Raw genomic sequence first — 20,414 nt, 5'->3', positions numbered from 1 at the left:
ATAATAAATAAAAGTATATTTCAACAACAAAAGCTGAATAAAAGTAGTATTTGTTAAATAATTCTGTCGCAGGCTGTTTTCCTGTCTCATTTATGAAGAAGAAAGTCCCAGTGAACTCAGTGGAGTTTCTCTGTAAATGTCTTGAGCAATCGCTGTTGGTGGTTCCTGTCTCAGTGGTGCAGTTCATCTGTTGCAGGTTCTGGATCTCCAAGGTGCTTAAACCTATTAAGGTACAGGGCGGAGAACCTAGGAGAGCTCTTTTAAAGCCTGTACTAACACCTGGAGTGGATCTTCATACAAACACAGCACTGACATGATAGCAATGAGCTAGCACAGATCCTGGCAACAGGGAAGTTATCTCTGGAGCCTGAAGGCAACATAGACCTCTTCTTTGAAAGGTACAAGGAGAGATGCAGCCCCGGAGGGAGAGGTCTAACCCTAGATCTCCTAACAATTCTTGTAAAAAGTCCCCCATCACTTACCTTTTTGACACGGGCAATCTGAGGTTGGACAGGCAAAAGGGGGAAGATCAGAGAAAGTGGGTGAATGTTTGAGCTAGCCCTGATCCCACAACCTGAAGGAGGCGATGGAAGCACTCTGAATCTCAAAGTAGGATTGTCTTGTTAAGTTTGCTGTATCACAACATTAAATTGTACTACAGTAACGAGGCTTGCTTAGGGAGCTTCCAGAGGGCTCCCCTTGCTCAAAATGAAAAAGCACCATGTAGATCAGGGGTAGGCAACCTGCGGCCCACGGGCCAGATGCAGCCCGGCAAGGCCTTGGGACCGGCCCCAGCCCGGTCCTGCCGCCGATTGCCGCTGGAGCCTTTGGCCTATCAGGAGGAGGCGGGCAAGTGGCGGGCAAGGGGGGCAATTGTCTATAGAAGCCTCCGAAACATGCATTTATATTAACATTTTTTAAAAATCAGGAATTTTTTTTGCATGTCCTCCATTTTTAAAAAATTGTGTCCTCCATTTGAAAATGTTGTCCTACATTTGTCCCGGTTTATTTATTTAATTAATTAAAAAATTAATTTTATTTTTTGGCTTCGGCCCCCCAGCTGTCCGAGGGACAGCAACCCGGTCCCCGGCTCAAAAAGGTTGCCTACCCCTGATATAGATCATGGATGAGCCAAGTGTGAATCCTGAAAGTCATTTTTGTTGCCCCCCCCCCCCCCCCATTTTGTGTTACAAAAAAACACAAAATGACCTCTAGAGTGTGTGGGGGAAGCATTTCCATCATGTCACACACAGATAGGGTTGCCATAATTGTCCACTAAAACCTGGGACAAACTGTAGGACAAAATCTAGACCAAACTGTAGGACAACCGCAGTACAAAACTCAGCTCAAAATGTAGGACATTTAAGAAAAATCTTAAATGTCCTACATTTTGGGCTGAGTTTTGTCCTGCAGTTGTCCTACAGTTTGGTCTAGATTTTGTCCTACAGTTTGTCCCGGGTTTTAGTGCACAATTATGGCAAACCTACATACAGATGATTCATAAGGAGGAGGTGAGAATGAAACAGAAAATGAACAGGAAGTGATTTCTGCTCATTTCTATTGTTTAAAAAGGCCTCTCCTGTTCCCTGGGGTTGGGGCACCTGGAGGAGGGGGCTAATGTGGGCCCCTGAACCTTCCACAGTTGTCTATCCCTTGTGTAGGTTTCCCCTTTTATAGATAAAACCACTGCCCCCCCCAAAAAAAAACACCCACAATAGAAGGAACAGTGGGGAAACATGGGAATACTGCCATCTGAAGATTTCACAGTCTAGACCTGGCATTAACTTCGATGGATGAGGTAGTATGGTAGCATGAGAAACACTTGAGCTAGAAGCACCTTTAGATTTTGATGCAACAACATTTATTATAAGGCATATTCTTCGTGGAACAGGCTGCTCTTAATTCTTGGATCTCCTTCCTCCCTACATACCCCAGCTTCACTGAAACTGGGAGGCTGAAGGCTGCTCTGGAACAATGTGGGAGATGGTGTGTATGTGTCAAGGGGGGGATGCAGGTAGACGGTTGGAATTGGTAAATAAACAAAACCCCATCTTCGTTTATTTCAAAAAAGGCAGTAGTACAGTGGTAAATTTTGAAATACAGACCTTCATTATCACAGTACCTACAGTAGCACTCACAAGGGAAGTCCAAAAGTAGTGTATTGATCAATCTACCAGTCTGTCTATTTCTAGCAATTTTAATCCCTACAAGCAGCAGGTCTTTTGTTAAGCTAATGCATCTGGCTCGGACAAGACAAACCACCACAAAATGCTTTGAATTACAACAGGGGTACCTCATCATAATATATTACTGCTATGAAAATCTATTTTCCTTCCAGCTACTGTGACTAAAGCAACTAGTCTCAGAAGGAGAGAAGAGTCCAAAAGGATGGGAATCTGGGGGCAGATGATTTCATTGTTCCCGCTAGTCAGAAAAGTTGAGAGCTTCAGCCTTGCAAGCCCTGACTTGCTACTCCACTGCACAGAAGCCTCCATGGGATCCAAGCTGCTCATAATAATAGAGAGACTTCACTTAACTAAACATTTGGATTCTATTCATTAATATGTATTTGTGAAAAATACAAGGAGACCTGGTGTTGGAAGACAGTGGTACTTACACGGGAACCTTTTTCTGGCAGGCATTCACATACTCCACTGCAGTCTCTTCCTGCACATGGTCCTGTATAGGATTTTCCTCCCTGAAAATGAAAGTACACATTTAAATAACAGGTAGATATCATCACAAGAGGAAGGAGTCAAAGAATATGGCATGTTTAAGAGAAGGAATTTTATGTGCAGACTTATCTGAGTACCCAGACTGTTGGGGGCTAATTAACTTACTTGCAAATTAGCTTACTTGCTGTTCACCACTATGATCTCTGGAATAGCGGTATATAAATAAAATAAATTATTAATTATTATTATTTGAGTGTCTTTTCACAATTCTAACCTGTAGGCTCTTTGAAAACATAACAGGCAATTTTTAAAATTAGGTATCTTATAGCAGAAACAACTCCATGATGCATGAGAAAATGCACCTCTGTATTCCAAATGCTGGCCTCATCCTGCATTTTTTGAAATCCTGTGCATTTTCTATGAAAGTAAAAAACACAGAAAAAGTATGTCAGCAAATCGTAATGAAGACCTCTTTCCTCATGTGCTGTCCTCAGAAGAAACAGTGAGAAGAAGCACAGTATAAAAGTCTTAACATATATCTAGTCAAACTGGATTACTCAGAAGTAAGCATAGGAAGCAGATTCTCAAAGCATCTCAGATCCACCCTTTATAGAATTAGCATTTTGTTGTGATGGCAGTAATAGTGGTTGTGATTTTCATCATCACCATCATAATCTTCATCATCCACATAGCAAACAAAAAACATTTCTTGCCAGGCTTCTTTTTTCCTTTTCTATTTCCACGTTTCAGGGAGGAAAACAATTCTGAAGTTATGATTACAAAAATTAAAATTACGTTGGAAAAAATAATGAAAATATTCAATAAGTTACTGTTTTTAACAAATTTGTTGTTGTTGTGCACCTTCAAACTGTTTCTGACTTGGTCATGGAAACCCACTGCATGCCCTTGCAAATCACATTCTCTCAGCCTCAAAAAAAAAGGCAAAAGCACATCCTTCTGAGCAAATCGTGCCAAGAAAACCCTGTGAAACGGTCGCCTTAGGGTCGCCATACATCGGAAACAACTTGACGGAACACAACAACAACAGCATCAACAACAACAACAACAACAACAACAAGTATAATGGTATATATTGTTGTATATACTGTATCACAGGCTTGAATTCTGCTGGTGCACTATGATAGCACAACAAGCATGCCAGTTAGCGCACCATGCCAGCTAGTATAAGTATGGCTGCAGGAAGGAAAAGGTCCTGGGCATGGGCACAGCAACTATGAAGGAAGGAAGGAATTGGAGAACTGTGCATGTGCTAGAGATGTAAAATTTCCTGGAATTTTGAAGTAATGGAGGGAAAAACAGGTCTTTCCCATTTGGAAGTGAAAAAAATTTTTTTTGAAAGATTGAAAAATGCAATAATATCATCCTTTGCAAATTGAAAGCCATGTTGTTACATTAAAGGTATCATTTATTTTTGAATACAGTTGTTATCCTTGGATATTAAAAGTAGTTTGCTCAAAAAATTATTACAAATTATTACAAAAATAAAAGTCAAAATTTTATTTTTTCTTACAAATGAAGCTACAACATCCTAAACACTAGGGGACATCTTGGCTGATAGGAACGTCTTAGGGTTCATCAGTTTATGATAATGAAGCAAAAACCAAACCAAAACAGTAACAGAAGAAAGGTTCAACATTAAAAGTGAAATTATTTTATCTCCTCTAGTCTTCCATATTGTCAAGCGGCCTTAAACCACTCATTACGATCAAAAGAACTTATGAAAGGAAAACTACACCAGGAATTAGAATGATTACATGATGTGTGGGAACTCCATGTGCCAGAGACGAATGTCACATGTGTTCCTATGGCTTGAACGCTTTTATTTTTTCCCTGGAACCTCATCATTCTGTAGCCCTACTGTACATCGGCTGATAAAGAAATTTACCTGTGACCTAATTTTCAAAAATAATGTGAAGGAAAATGTATATAATGTATCTAGTTGAAGATGGGAAGGACATCTAGACTAGATGCTGCTTTTAACAGAAAGAGAAAGTGGAAAAGAAATTGTCAGTTTATGGAAAGAGGCAGCATTATTGTCTACATATTAAATGTGAGGGTGCTAAAGCTAAGAGACAATAACCATGCAGGGTGCTGTCTTAACAAGTGCACAATGAACAGCCTCCAATTGCAGCCATAATCCTGCTGAGCTTTTGCTGGCAGTTACAAATGTCTTATTATGGTCAAACTGCTTGTTACATAGGGACATCTTTAAAGCAGTTATCTCTCCTCCCTGTTGTTTTTTTCTGGTTCACATATAAGGGATAGGACCCTAGCATAAGGTAAACTATTAAATCTTTTCTATTTCAGCCCTCAGTCATCTGTGCTTATGATGAGTGGGGGAAAAGAACAAAATAGTATAGCTGTCTTTAAAGTAACAAATAGTTTAACCTTAAGTGTTCTTTCTGGCAAGAAAGAGGGAAGCAAGCAGTTTACAGCTTCAGCTCCCTCTTGCCCATTTGTTTCTTCTTGTGAGGCAGTCCTCTGGCTGATGGCAGAGGTCAAAGTGTGCTGTCCTTCTGTTCTGCAATTCATGTTTTCATAATCTCAAATCTGTCCCTGTGAAGTCATGGAATTGCCTTCTTTGACAAAACTGGAAGAGCACAGGAGTAGGTGCTCCAAAGGGGGCCCATGACCATAAAACCTGCCACTAAGAACCCTCAGCTGTACAACCACATTAAATATCTTGAACAACACAAAAGTCAGCCATCTAATGTTGAAAGAGTTATACAGAGATTGTATAGGACACAAACTTTTTCTTTTCAGTTCTTTGTCTTGTCTAACATAAAAAGGATGCATAAATATGGTCTCTGGACAGCAGTACATCTTGTGGTTTGCTCTGAACACCAAAAATGCTCTTATCAAAGTACAAACAGCCAACACACTGAGATTATAAACATCCAAACAGTGCATTTCCTTCAACAGACTTACGCAATGTCATCTGGTCTGTTGTTCACATCCTCTCCCATTATGCAGTGTGCCTAAATGTTCAACAAGACTCAGGAAATGTCTATGTTTTGGGAACGAGTAGAAATATTTCAAGAAGCTTCTAGTGAAGAAAAAAAATCTACTGCTTGTTTGAAAATATTGTGCTAATACGTACTGTGAAATTTTCTGACTGCCTACTGCTTTGGAATTTGGGGGATAGCAACAGTTATTTTGAGCTAATGAACCCTCATTGTATTTTCCAGAGTACATGTGTGTTCTGTTAAGAGTCACAGTCCTAAATCCAATTCTTAGTCCCATCTAGAATAGAACCATGGAATCAGTGGGAACTTGTTAAGATCACACTTACATAGGTTCGGCTGATTTAATAGGTGTGCTCTAGTTGGGACTAAGAATGTTTCAAAATGATTGAGTTTTCTTTTTCTTCCTCTTCTTTTTTTTTAGCAGGGAGAATCAGGGGGTTTAGTATAGAAATATAAAGGCCACAAAAACTTCCTGGGGAGGGGGGTGGTTGGCTACATACACTCTCTTCACTTTGCCCATTCTGCTCTAAAGAGCAGAAAGTAAAATTGGGGAATGGGTAAAAGGCTAAAATTATTATTATTATTATTATTATTATTATTATTATTATTATTATTAATATACTTTATTTAATATTTATTGGCAGCAGAAAGGGGGGATTCTGAGCAACGACAGTCTGGGCTCCAAGGAGTGTAAAGGATGGCAGAAGTGGAGATATCAGCCCGAGCATATGTCAAGATGTGCCTTCACGCAGCCCGTTACCCCCATGCAGCAGTGAATGGACTGCTTCTGGCCCAAAGGCAGAGGGCAACAAGTGGGCAACCAGAATGCCTTTGCATCACAGACTGTGTCCCCCTCTTCCACAGCCACCTGTCGCTCACGGTCATGCTGGAAGTGGCCCTAAACCAGGTTGATGCATGGAGCTCAGAAGCAGATCTGCATCTGGCTGGCTATTATCAGGCAAACTCTGGGATTGACGACAAAAGCCTCTCATCCCTTGCGCAAAAGACTGCTGGACGCATTGCTGAACTTTATGACCATGCCGTCCTTATCATGTTAGATAACCGCAAGTTCACGATCAATCCCCGAGTTCCTCCAATAATTGTGTTGGAGCAGAAGGAGCGACAGTGGGTTCCCAAAGACAAGAACCTGGTCATGTGGAGCGACTGGGAATCATCTCGCCACATCTGCAAGTCCCTCCTAGAAGCCAAGGCTTATTCCCAATTGGTTGACTTTGATGCCCACCTGGATGACATCAGAGAGGACTGGACCAATCAGCAACTAAATACAGAAATCGCCCAGCTGGTGTCAGTAGCCAATGGCAGTGCATGAAGGAATATAGGATCCATTAGCGCCAACCAGAAGCATAGAGCATCAGTCTTGGATGGTTTAGCTCCTCCTCTCACCTAGCACATTATTTATAACAGCTAAGAAGAAAATCTGGATTTTGAGCATTTTTAAAAAAAAAATCCTAGAGATATGGACTTGTCTGCCCCAAAAACTCTGCACAAAAACGAGACCCATCAAACCTAACTTTTTGTCAGCTGATAATCTCAGAAATGTATTTGATCAATGCCTCTAGCTGTGAAGCTATAAACCTTGTAAAAACAGTCCATGCTCCCATATTGGATTATACTGAAATATTATAAAGAATTATCCAATATATATATATATATATATATATATATATATATATATATATATATATATATGGAGCCCTGGTGGCGCAGTGGTTAAATGCCTGTACTGCAGCCATTCACTCAAGACCACAAGGTTGCGAGTTCAAGACCAGCAAAAGGGCCCAAGCTCGACTCAGGCTTGCATCCTTCCGAGGTCGCTAAAATGAGTACCCAGACTGTTGGGGGCAAATTAGCTTACTTGCTAATTAGCTTACTTGCTGTTCACCGCTATGATCTTTGGAATAGCGGTATATAAATAAAACAAATTATTATTATTATTATAAAGCGGTGTAGATTTACACGGTGCTGTACATACAAACAATAAAACTGAGACTCAGCTTCCATCTCAGTGTGGCAGTGAATCCACGCTGAGTTTTACTCTGAATATTTTGAGGAATCTGTCCAGAGTGCTGAATCCTACTCACCCACCCCATTCAGCAGCTGAAACCTGGGACTAATTCACTGCCCTTCTGTTATGGGAGCAGCTAGTTGCCACTGTCCAAAATGTAGGCTCCATACACCTTGAAGTGAGTAGTGTTTCTGACATGTCAAGCATATTCTGTTTCCATGGTGAAATAGCTTTATCTTCAAAGTCTCTTGCATGACACTGAGAAGAGAACCAGCTCTCTTCTGGACCAGATTGTAGCAAGGCCTTCACCATCTGGACCAATAAGCAATTTAACATGTATTCTTTTGTTTTAGATAATTTTCTGATGAAGTTTAGACTTTCAGATGCTTTTCCTGTGTCCAAAGGTGGAGGATTTAGTAAAATGGGTCCACTCCTAGATGTAAACAGATTTTGTTGAATTACAGAGAGCTCTATAGGGATATTCTTCTTGGTGTGGCTCATGCCTTGACCATTCTGTGTGCCATGGAAATGTCAGTACTCAATTATCTTCTCCCTCTTTGAAGAATCTAAGAAAGAACTTGGTACACACAGGTGAGAGCTATGAATCCAGTAGAAAATAACAAGAACACAAGTAGAGGAAAAATTGTGCTTCATTTAATTAAGACCAACTTAGAGGCCACTATCAATCCTATTCTTTGTCAATAAGGTCAGTTTCCAGCTCATCACATCTTTAGTTTTATGCAGCAGAAGACAATGAAACTACCTCCCCCATTTTGTAACAATGTCAGACATTAGGTTGGAGCCATAGGATAGATAAAAGAAAGCATTTCATCACAAGCACATATTAAAACTGTGGAATGAGCTAGCATATCATAAGATATTTTTGTTGTGTGTCTCCAAGGCAGTCACAAAGCACTAGTTAGAAAAAGATCAGACACTTACTCTATCCTTTCCTATACAAGAGACTGAACCTAAAAATGTGCTGGAGTGTGTATATTTTAAGTATTTGGTTCTCCCTTTTACACAGTCACTGATATCATATATCTACCTTGAAATACTCCGTTCCCTGTATTCCACAGGCAGAAGCCAAAATGGCTTGCCATTTTATATTTCTGTTTTGTCCCAACTAGAATCATAGAACCGCAGAGTTGGAAGGGACCACAAGGGCCATCCAGTCCAAACCCCCTGCCATGCAGGAACTCTCAATCAAAACATCCCTGACAGATGGCCATTCAGCCTCTGTTTAAAGACCTCTAAGGAAGGAGACTCCACAACACTCCAAGGGAGTGTGCCCTTACTGTCAGGAAGTTCTTCCTAATGTTGAGGTGGAATCTCTTCTCCTGGAGCTTGCATCCATTGCTCCAGGTCCTGTTCTCTGGAGCAGCAGAAAACAAGTTAGCTCCTTCCCTAGGGTAGGAGTCCCTGTACAATGGGGCAGTCAGGTAGGGATAAACCAAAAAGCTTTTATTATTTTATTTTATTATTTTACAAGACACACATACACTCAACACAGAGAAAGGAGGAAATTGGTTATAAAGTATGCTAGGAAAGATTCCAGAGCAGATCATTAAACAGAGAGTCTGTGAACATCTAGAAGGCAATTCCATAATCACAAAAGGTCAACACAGGTTTCCGAGAAACAAGTCATGCCAGACAAATCTGATCTCTTTTTTATATATAAAATTACCAGCTTGGTAGATGAAGGGAATGCTGTGGATATAGTATATCTTGATTTCAGTAAGGCCTTTGAAAAGATTCCCCATGACATTCTTGCAAACAAGCTTGTAAAATGTGGGCTTTACAAGGCAACTTTTACATGGATTTGTAATTACTTGACTAGCCAAACCCAAAGGGTGCTCAACAATGGCTCCTTTTTATCCAGGAGAGAAGTGACCAGTGGGGTCCCACATGGCTCTGTCCTGGGCCCAGTATTATTCAACATCTTTATCAATGACCTGGATGACAGAATTGGGAGCATACTCATCAAGTTTGCAGATTACATCAAATTAGGAGGAATAGCTAATACCGCAGAAGACAGGATCAAAATTGAAAATGACTTGAATAGACTAGAAAGTTGGGCCAAAGCTAACAAAATGAACTTCAACACGGAGAAATGTAAGGTACTGCGCTTAGGGTGGAAAAATGAAATGCACAAATATAGGATGGGGGACATCTGGCTGAATGAAACTACATGTGAAAGGGATCTAGGAGTCCAAGTAGACTACAAGTTGAGTCAACAGTGCAATGCGGCAGCTAACAAGGCCAATGCAATTTTAGGCTGCATCAATAGAAGTATAGTGTCTAGATCAAGGGAAGTAATAGTCCCACTCTATTCTGCTCTGGTCAAGCCCCATCTGGAATATTGTGTCCAGTTCTGGGCACCATAATTTAAAAAGGATGTTGAGAAACTGGAGCGTGTCCAAAGGAGGGCAACTAAAATGGTGAAGAGTCTGGAAACCATGTCCTATGAGGAACAACTTAGGAAGGTGGGAATGTTTAGCCTGGGGAAGAGATGGTTAAGAGGTGATATGATAGCCCTGTTTAAATACTTAAAGGGATGACATATTGAGGAGGGAGCAAGCTTGTTTTCTGCTGCTCCAGAGAACAGGACCCGGAACAATGGATGCAAGCTACAGGAAAAGAGATTCCACCTCAACATTAGGAGGAACCTCCTGACAGTAAGGGCTGTTCGAGAGTGGAACACATTTCCTCAGAGTGTAGTGGAGTCTCCTTCCTTGGAGGTCTTTAAACAGAGGCTGGATGGCCATCTGTTGGGGATGTTTTGCTTGAGAGTTCCTGCATGGCAGGGCAGTTGGACTGGATGGCCCTTGTGGTCTCTTCCAACTCTACGATTCTATTATTCAAGCTGGGACTACTATGGCTTTCCTCAAAATTCTCAGGATTTTTAGCTTCCATTATTGAAGCTACTACTACAATTTTACTTTCAATTTTACTTAAATCTATGACCATCTAACTCATCATGCAAAGGGATCTTGTAGCACCTTTGAGACTAACTGAAAGAAAGCATGTAAACTTTAGCCTGCTTCTTCAAATGCATGTTTGGAATGGAGAATCCAGAGATAGAACTATATAAGGTGGTTTTGTGAGAGAATGCCAATTCAGATTCAAAACCCTGTGGATATGGGGATGAGGTGACAAGTTCAGTTTTAACTATAGTTGATAGAAGACAAAGGCAGGATGAAAGCTGTTGCATAAAGTCAAGGTGAGTAGATAATCACATAAATGTGTATTTGAATGTAGTGTGGGAAACAGAGAGGGATATGATGGACAAGGGCACTCTCATAAGGATGGGGGTTAGTGTTGAAGTCTGTGCAGTGTGGTAGGAAACCATTGTCTCTGTTCAACCCATTGCTGAGGGACTACAGTCTGTGGATACATTCCAATTCTCCTATTTCTCTTTCCAATCTTCCTTTATAATTCTTGTGTTGAAGGGCCACTGTTCTGAGGTCTGAGATGGAATGCCCAGGGAGACTCAAGTGGTTCTTAACTGGGTTTGCCCACTGATTTTCCAGACTAACTGTTTATGTCTTTGAAATCATCTAACTCAACCGTCTTCGTTAAGGACTGAATATATCTTGTTAGTGATGCCTTTCATGATCAATCATTTCATTTCCCAGTCAAGCATCTTTCTTAATTTGTGTATAGTTTTGTCTTCTCATAAAAGAATGTTTCTGAAAGGAAACTGTGCCAATAAATGTGATGCAGCATTTTTGCTTGTGTGTGAGTTTGCTACTGAGACTGACTGGGAATTCAATTAAAGCTAGTAGCTGTGTTTCTATATTTACATGTCCATTGTTTCTTTGGAAATTGTTTGCTATTTTATAGATTCCATAAAAAATAATCATAAAATAACAGAAGTTGTCTCTGGATCTGGAATTGCTATTTCTAAGTTTCATCTCTTTGTAACATTTACAGAACAATTCTTTTATTTATTTATTTTAATGTAAGAACATTAAGAAGAGCACTTCTGGATTAGAGTCAATGAGTTCCAGCATGTTCACATATGCCTGTGGCAAGCCCACATGTGCAAAGCAGCACTCTTGTCTCCAGCAGCTGGTATACAGCCTAATATTGGCTCTGATACTGGACAGAATGTGTAGTCATAATGACTAGTAGACACTGATAACATTATCTTTCATCGGTTTATCTAAGACCCTTTAATGTTGAGTAAGTTCAAAAAATATAAAGCATACAAACAAGGTTATTTTAAGTGAATGATTCACACCACAGATAATTCCCTAAACATTCCTAAAGAGCCTCCTATTGAAACAGGGTTTTAAACATTCTTCATGAAGCTGAGTTTTAAAGGGGAAAGAACCCTTTGCTTTTATTAAATAAATGAATAAATAAATGACAAATAATTTTAATTAAATAAAAATAAGAGTTATGGCTCATTTTCCAGCTACAATTTTCTGAACTGGCTAATGATCTTGACCAAATAGATTAAGCATCTAAATTGTAACCAAAGACCAATTTATTAGAAACCATGCAAACACAATTGTCTGTTGATGAATGAAATGAACAATTTTCAGAGAAATACCCAATATATTATACAAAAAATTTAGTTCAATGAGACAGCAGTATTACCTCCACCACCCATTTTTCCTAGTTCTTGAAAGCTTAAAAATAATTTCCCTCTTTCCAGCTTTGCTGAGCTTTGTTATTCTTCTCATAAACATAAAGCATAATTTGAGTGGGGATATTGCAGCAGAATAATTATTGTAAGTCTACAAATTTCCTCAAGTCCAACAAATGTAGATTTTGAATCTCTGCTCATGTAAAATCTTCTAGGTCAGTAATTCTCCAGATGTTCTTGGTCTTCAACTCCCAGAATCCTTCACTTTGGCCCTGCTTGGCTAGGGCTTATAGGATTTGAATTCCTGAAACACTTTGAGCTCCCCCCTCCCAAATTCAGGACCACTGCTAGATCATCTGCATTATCATAACTGAGAAATGGTGACATCCTAGCTTAGAAATGAAATCTTTTAATTCCACATCAATGTAGTCAAGAAATAAGAAGAAAACTAGAAATGAGAAGGGAAGCCATGAAAGAATTAGAGAAGGTTCTAAAGAGTAAAGACATAACAAATGAGTACTAAAGTCAGAATTGTCCAAGCCATAGTATTCCCGATCAACATATACAGATGTGAGAGCTGGACTATAAAAAAAATGGATAGGGAAAGAATCAGCTCATTTGGAGAAGAGTACTGAGGATATTGTGGACAGCCAAATAGACAAACAAATGGGCCCTTGAACAGGCCAAATCAGAAATTGCCCTGGAGGCTATGATGAAGAAACTAAGGCTGTAGTGTTCTGGCTACATCATGAGAAAGCATGACTCACTTGAAAAAAGATGAATGCTTGGAAAGGTGGAGGTCAGTAGAAAGAGAGAGAGATTATACAACAGATGGGTGGACTCAATCAAGGAGGTCACAAACATGAATCTATAGGAACAGAGCAGTAGAGAATAGGGAGCTTGGAGATATCTCATCCACAGCATTGCCTTGTTTTGGGCCTGACTCGAAAGCAATTAACAACAACAAATTCAATGTGAAGTTGAAGGCTTTCATGGCTGGCATCCATAGTTTTTTGTGGGTTTTGGGGTTATGTGGCCATGTTCTGGAAGAGTTTATTCCTGACTTTTTGCCAGTAGCTGTGGACAAATCTATATAGGCCCCACCAAACCCAGTGCTCAAAAATGAATCAAGGAACACAAGAGACACTGCAGACGAGGTCAGCCAGAAAAATCAGCAGTAGCAGAACACATTATAAACCACCCTGGGCATAAAATGCTATTTGAAAATACTGAAATTCTGGACCATGCCAACAACTATCAGGTCAAATCCACAAACACCTGGATAACTTCAGCACCTGAATAAAAGAAAACCCTGAAAGTAAACAGTTTGGCTACCAGTCCTGAAAAATAACCACCCAGGGTCAGGGGAAATGGATGATTAATTAAATGGACACCCTGAGGCCTTGCCATTCAACAACAGAACAATACACAGATTAACATGCAGAAACACCTCCTCTCAACCATCAGTATATATACCCCACTCTCTTCCATGCCAGCTTTCTTTGAAGAAGCCAGCCACAGCTGCTGGTGAAATGCCAGGAATAAACTCTTCCAGAACATGGCCGCATAGCCCAAACAACCCACAAAAAACTAACAACAAATTCCACCAAAATATAATATATTTTTAATCAATGGGGACATCACTTTCTTCTGACTGAAAACTGGTATTGCTGAAGTCATGAATATTTTCATCTTCATTCCTTAATCCAAGGGTTTGTTCACACTGGTAAAATAAAGCAGCTTCAAACTGACTTGAAGCCTACCTGTCCAGATGACTTACAACATGAAACCGGGTGGAAACTGAGAGAAAGCCATTCTCTGGGGCTAAAAACTGGAGCAAAAGCTCTGAAAATGCACACCATTGCATGTGCATATAAACAATACAGCATGAGCGTGGGAATGCGAGAAACCCAGGCAGTATATGGAAGCGGTCTGGAGCATGCAACCTGGAACCAGTGCAATGCAACTGCCAGTGCCATTGCTCGCCATACTTTTTTTTGTTTGAGCAGACGTGGCCAGCTGCACCATCAACCCATCACACCATCGACCTGTCACACACCCCATGATGCTAGAGTCCAACAAACATGGCAGGTGACCAATAATGAAATGAACTTAATAACAACATACCCAAATCCTACAGTCCAACAGGCAGCATGGAGTGAGGGGGGGAGAGGTATGTTTGGGGGCTCCCTCCATGATTGTGCTTTGCCAGTGTGTCACTGGGTGCACCAATGCATTATAGGGGTTGTGTATTGCTCAAGCAATTATGTAGCTGGTGACATGAGACATCCAATGGGATAGCAGCTGGGTGGGAAGAGGGGGGTAATTGCTAATCTCGGTGTGTTCGTGTGATGGTGAGCATGCAAAATAATAATAATAACAACAACAACAACACCCCAAGAGATGTGACTTTACACTGTGTGGTGCAGACTACCTGTGAGTGTTCAGAGTGCCTTGGGAGTGGGCCTTGTGGACAGTAGGGTATCCAACCGTTTTGTGAAATACCAGTATCGCCCTGCTTTTTTCTGTTTGTCTGCTCAGCCCACAAGTGATCCAAGTTTAGAATTTAGCATCTTTGCATCTTTCAGATTGATTTTGTCAGGTTCCTTTGGTACAAGTTCTCCAGCTTTAAAAATAAAACTCTAAGCTTCTTTTAAGAGTGGCCTATGAGGAAGAGATGCAACATTCCTATCTTTACTACAGTCATTGTTCCGGATATTGTTGTTGTTGTTGTTGTTGTTGTTGTTATTATTATTATTATTATTATTATTATTATTATTATTATTATGGTTTTGTTATGGGGCCACTGAAAGAAAAAATCTCCCTCTACTGCTAAATCTGTTTGGCACCCTTCTCTTTAGTTAAGAAATTAGTTTTATTCCACTATGTAGTAAATGCTGCCTTTGCTCCTTGTGTCTTCAGACAAGAACTGTTTATCACTTGATAAAACCGACACTAAACCTCAGCTGGCAATGTGTACATACTGCACCTACCATCAAATTATTCTGGATGAGAATGCACATTGTCAGATAATATTTGGGCTACATCTGTTAGGAATTCCTTTCTTTCTGCTGACATCTTTGGACCATTTCAATTTGTACAATTATCAAGCCCTGTGCTAAATTTTCTTGAGCCTCAAATCCATTTAATCTGTCAGATTCAATGTGAAAGCCAACCAAAATAAAATCTAAATTGAAGTACTGAAGAAATTCAGCAACCAGCAACTACCTGGTATTTCAAAATGTCTTTAGAACTACATTGAATAGAAGAGACTTATTTTCCCATTTCTCTTGCTTGTCTGGGATTACTCTGTTGTGGTTTTTATTTAGAAAGCAACTAATATCCAGCATCTGCATGGGGAAGATCTTTAACTTTGTGTCTTCACTGTCACTATCTTGCATTCTCTGCATGTCTCCTAAAATGAAGTAATAATAGACCATACAGATTTGTTGTTAGAACAGGAAGGGGAACCATGGGCTTCACCACAGCAACCATCATGGAAATAGAACAAGACCCTCATGCTTCAAAGTATCATGAATGTATAAATTTGGACATGTCCCTTGCAATCTATCTGTGATTGGCTCATTAACTTTTATTTTGAGAGATCACCGGCCTGCATTTAATGACCAGAACAAATAAAGCTAAGATTTCCTAAATTCACATGAAATCATTGCTCATTTCCACTTGAGTTGCAGCATAAGATTAAGAACATGAATATAGAATGTTTACACGTTTCTCCTCTGTGCGTTTAAATGTGACATGGAATTTTCCAAAAGAATCTGTTTCCCAGATGTTTTCAGCTAGTGTTGGTCAAAGGGATTTCTGCTAGGAAAAATAAATAATTCTGCTGTGACACTGAGTCTCCAGCTGTTTATAATGTGATGACATACAATAAGTTTTCAGTGTGAGAATCAGTATTTTGATGTTCCCAAGGGGAAAAAAATCCTTTGGGTGATTAGTCAATGCATAATGAGGCTTTGTAGATGAGTTTCTGATACATACACATACATGTTAATAATGGCCTCCTGTCAGGAAATCATTGCAATTCTGCATTGCAATTTAGATGACAAATACAAATTTGTGGCCTCTTGTCTCAGTGAATAAAAATTAACAGGATTTTTTTAAAAAATTATGTTAGCCACCTTGAAAGTCCAGTTTCAGTGGAAAAGTAGGATAAAATGCCTTTAATAAGTGAGGGACTGTGCATACAGCCCCTAAGGGGTGGTGGGATGGCGCCCCTTTCCTAGACAGATTGGGGACACGGCAACCTCATCCTGCAGCCCCAATCTGGCCTTTTGAGGATGCAAAAAGGAGCCGCAAAAAGTGGCTCCTTTTTGCACCCTCAAAAGGGCACTATAGCCACGTTGCCGCAGCTATACAGTGCTCCTTCGGTACTGCATCTTATGGGCAATTGCTACTGGGAAAGAGCAGAGGACAAATATGAACGGTATGGAGTAAGGTCAAGATGCATCTGGGGGACTGAGTTCACAAAACCTTTAAGCTATAAATTGCTTCCCATAAAATTATAGAAGTGGAAGAGAACACAAGGGCCACCTATACAACCTTCTGCCATGCAGAAAGATACATAAAAACCTCCGAAGAAGGAGACTACACCACACTCCAATACTGTGTATTCTACTGTCAAATAGCTCTTACTGTCAATATGCTCTTAGAATCATAGAATCATAGAGTTGGAAGAGACCACAAGGGCCATCCAGTCCAACCTCCTGCCATGCAAGAAATCCATATCAAAGCATCCCCGACAGATGGCCATCCAGCCTCTGCTTAAAGACTTCCAAAGAATGAGATTCCACTACACTCTGAGGGAGTTTGTTCCACTGTCGAACAGCCCTTACCGTCAGGAAGTTCCTCCTAATGTTGAGGTGGAACCTCTTTTCCTGCAGCTTGGATCCATTGTTCCTGGCCCTGTACTCTGGAGCAGCAAAAAACAAGCTTGTTCCCTCCTCGATGTGACACCCCTTCAAATATTTGAACAGGGCTATCATATCACCTCTAAATCTTCTTTTCTCCAGGCTAAACATCCCCAGCTCCCTAAGTCATTCCTCATAGGACATGGTTTCCAGACTCTTCACCATTTTAGTCGCCCTCCTCTGGACACGCTCCAGTTTCTCAATGTCCTTTTTGAATCGTGGTGGCCAGAACTGGACACAATATTCCAGGTGGGGCCAGACCAGAGCAGAATACAGTGGCACTATTACTTCTCTTGATCTAGACACTATAATTTTATTGATGCAGCCTAAAATTGCATTGGCCTTTTTAGCTGCCGCATCGCACTGTTGACTCATGTTCAACTTGTAGTCTACTTGGACTCCTAGATCCCTTTCACGTGTAGTTTCATTCAGCCAGGTGTCCCCCATCCTATATCTGTGCATTTCATTTTTCTGCCCTAAGTGCAGTACCTTACATTTCTCTGTGTTGAATTTCATTTTGTGTCTGCCCTGTTATGTTTTATCCATGCTCTCCATCTGATTCCAATGATTGAGGTCCGGGATCTCTTCCTGTGTAGATTCTATGACAATAGTGCGATTCCTCCTCCTTTCCTGGTTGGACTATTTCTTCTTGAAAAGGTTATCCCCTCTAGTTCCACATTCCAATGATAGACTTGTCTCACCAGGTTTCAGTGATGCCTATTATATCATATTTGGCTTTGTTTACTAGGCGTTTGAGTTCATCTTGTTTAGTTCCCATACTCTGTGGCATTATTAGAGCCCATCGCAGACACATGGGCCCCTTTCGGCAGCCTGGCAGTTTTGTTGCCTCCCAAGGTGTTGGTCCTTGCACTTTTCCTGTTTCCTCTATGTCAGCTTGACTATTTTCACCATTACCTTCGCCTCTTTAATAGTTTCCCCATACACCCACAGAATTCAGTTTAAAGCCCTGGAATAAAGTTCGTGAGACTTTGGAAAAAAAAACATTTCTCCCAACTGGCATGAGATGCAACCCGTCCGGCAAGAAGTCCCTCATCATGGAACCGCAGCCCATGATGAGAATCCAAATCATTCTGATGGACACCATCTGCGAAGCAGTTGTAACACCGCATTTTCCTCTCCCTCCTGCGACGTGCCCTTCAACTGGCAAAGAAGAGACAGATGAAAACCTTGCATCCATTCCTTTCAGCTTCCTACCAAGCGCCTGAATCCCTTCTGATGTTTCTGATCTTGCAGTATCATTGTTCCCACATGGACCAAAAGGAAGGGTATTGGTCGTAGCTTGACCATTGTCAGCCTCTTTCACATCACGGATCTTATGCCCTGGGAGACAACACACCTCCGAGATAATCGTGTCAGACGACAAGATAACTGCTTCTCTACAACTTCACAAGGGTCCTCCACTATGACCACCCCTCCCCGAGCTTAGCAGCGACTGTTTCAGGGTGGGAACCTCAGGTTCTCCTGCTTGTCCCTGAAAGTCTGTCCATGCTGCTCTTCTTCACCTCCTTGATAAGGAAAGAGCTTAGAATCCATCCTACTGCAAGCTCCCAAACAATCCCTTCTTGGCCTAATTCTCTGTGGTGACATTCCTCCAGCTGTCTGCCTCCTGTGTAGGTGAAGTGACCTCCTCCGCTCCAGCATCTTAATCTGTGTGGTAGTCGTCCAAGATTGTTAGTTCTGTTGTGTCAAGGAAATCCTCCTGCTCCCTAATATGCTGAAGGTGAGCACTGCGGATCCAACTGCTGCACTTTCTCCTCCAAGAGGGCTACCAACTTGCACTTAGGGCATGTGAAGTTCTCCACATCTGTATGCAAGAAGAGACATCCCACAAGTGTTGCAGATGACTGCAGTGCTTCCGTCCGTGTCCATACTGAAAGTCTTAGGAAATTACTCTTCTAAATGTTTAGGTGGAATCTCTTTTCCTGTAGTTTTTGCGGCTCCAGTCCTAAATTCGAGCAGTAAAAACAAGCTTGCCAATATGACATCCCTCCAAATATTAAATGTGTATCATGTCCCCTCTAAACCTTCTCTTCCCCAGGTAAACATAACAAACTTCTAAGCCTCTCTCCACAGGGCATCAAGTCCAGACCTTTAACAATGTAGGTTCCTCCTCTGGTACACAGCTTGTCAACATCCTTCTTGAATTGTGATGCCCTGTATTGGACACAGTATTCCAAAGTGAGGTTTGACCAAAGCAAATTGCTCTCTCTCTCTCTCTCTCTGCTGTAAGAGACTAATACAATTAACTTGTTGAATATAACAATGAAAGATTTGAACCATGTTTCCTCCAATCTATGCCATATTCTAAAAGCTATAAAATACTGGCACCATGATATGCCGCTTGTAGTTTTATTTTTAAATATAAAATAGGGACTCAGACAAGATTAACAAATACAATTAGAAACACAGACAAATCCAACTATTAAAACATTTATTAGAATATAATTAAAATGCAACAACAATTTTTGAAAAGCATCATAGCATGGCACACCCTTCCTCAGCAACCAAGTAGATGCCAAAAATTTGCCTGAATAAAAAGATGTTTGCCAGCCCAGTGGAAGAACAACAAGCAGGAAGTTGGCTTAGCTTCTCTCGGTAGGGAGTTCCAGAGCACAATGTGCAATTATGTTCTACTACAGTGATTATGAACAGTTTGAGTAAAAATATGTGCCATGCAACTGTGCCAGATTGCAAATGTTGCAACCACACAAGAGAGATTTTGGTCTCTTTCACTATCACAGATGTATTGCTACAGAATTGTATTGGCATATTTTATTGGCAATCATATTGAAAACTCCTGGAAAACATCCCAGCAGACTGGAGGAGGGCAAACGTTGTCCCCATCTTCAAAAAGGGGAAAAAAAGAGGATCCCAACACATTATCGTCCAGTTAGTCTGACATCAATACAGGAAAGATTCTAGAGCAAATCATTAAACAGAAGTCTTTAACATCTAGAAAGCAATGCCATAACAAAAAGTCAACATGGGTTTCAGAGAAAAAAGTCATGCCAGACAAATCTAATCTCTTTCTTTGATAAAATACCAGCTAGAGAGATGGGGAATGCGTGGATATAGTATACTTGATTTCAGTAGGCCTTTGACTAGGTTTCCATGACATTCTTGCAAACACAGTGTAAAATGTGGGCTAGACAAAGTAACTGTTATGATATGTAATTG

The 20,414-nt window shown here is 40.6% G+C and overlaps 2 protein-coding genes across 2 annotated transcripts in view; one reads left to right on the top strand and one right to left on the bottom strand.

Annotated features, from left to right (window-relative positions):
- Positions 1-20,414, bottom strand: part of COL4A2 (collagen type IV alpha 2 chain) — a 225,032-nt gene that overhangs the window by 183,119 nt on the left and 21,499 nt on the right. Inside the window, 1 exon segment of the mRNA XM_042445762.1 lies at positions 2,618-2,698. Coding sequence (XP_042301696.1) covers positions 2,618-2,698 — 81 coding nt within the window.
- LOC121919302 (ER membrane protein complex subunit 9-like) lies at positions 6,349-7,313 on the top strand. The gene has a single exon (XM_042445764.1). It carries the CDS (start codon positions 6,360-6,362, stop codon positions 6,990-6,992), a length of 633 nt encoding a protein of 210 aa, XP_042301698.1. The 5' UTR covers positions 6,349-6,359; the 3' UTR covers positions 6,993-7,313.

This window comes from Sceloporus undulatus, chromosome 1 (genome assembly GCF_019175285.1).
Source record: "Sceloporus undulatus isolate JIND9_A2432 ecotype Alabama chromosome 1, SceUnd_v1.1, whole genome shotgun sequence".
NCBI lineage: Eukaryota > Metazoa > Chordata > Lepidosauria > Squamata > Phrynosomatidae > Sceloporus > Sceloporus undulatus.
The sequence above is the reverse complement of the archived record's forward strand: the minus strand, read 5'-3'. Positions and strand labels throughout refer to the sequence as shown.

Coding starts and splice junctions, on each gene's coding strand:
- LOC121919302 (XM_042445764.1), top strand. CDS start 6,360: ATGGCAGAAGTGGAGATATCAGCCCGAGCATATGTCAAGATGTGCCTT.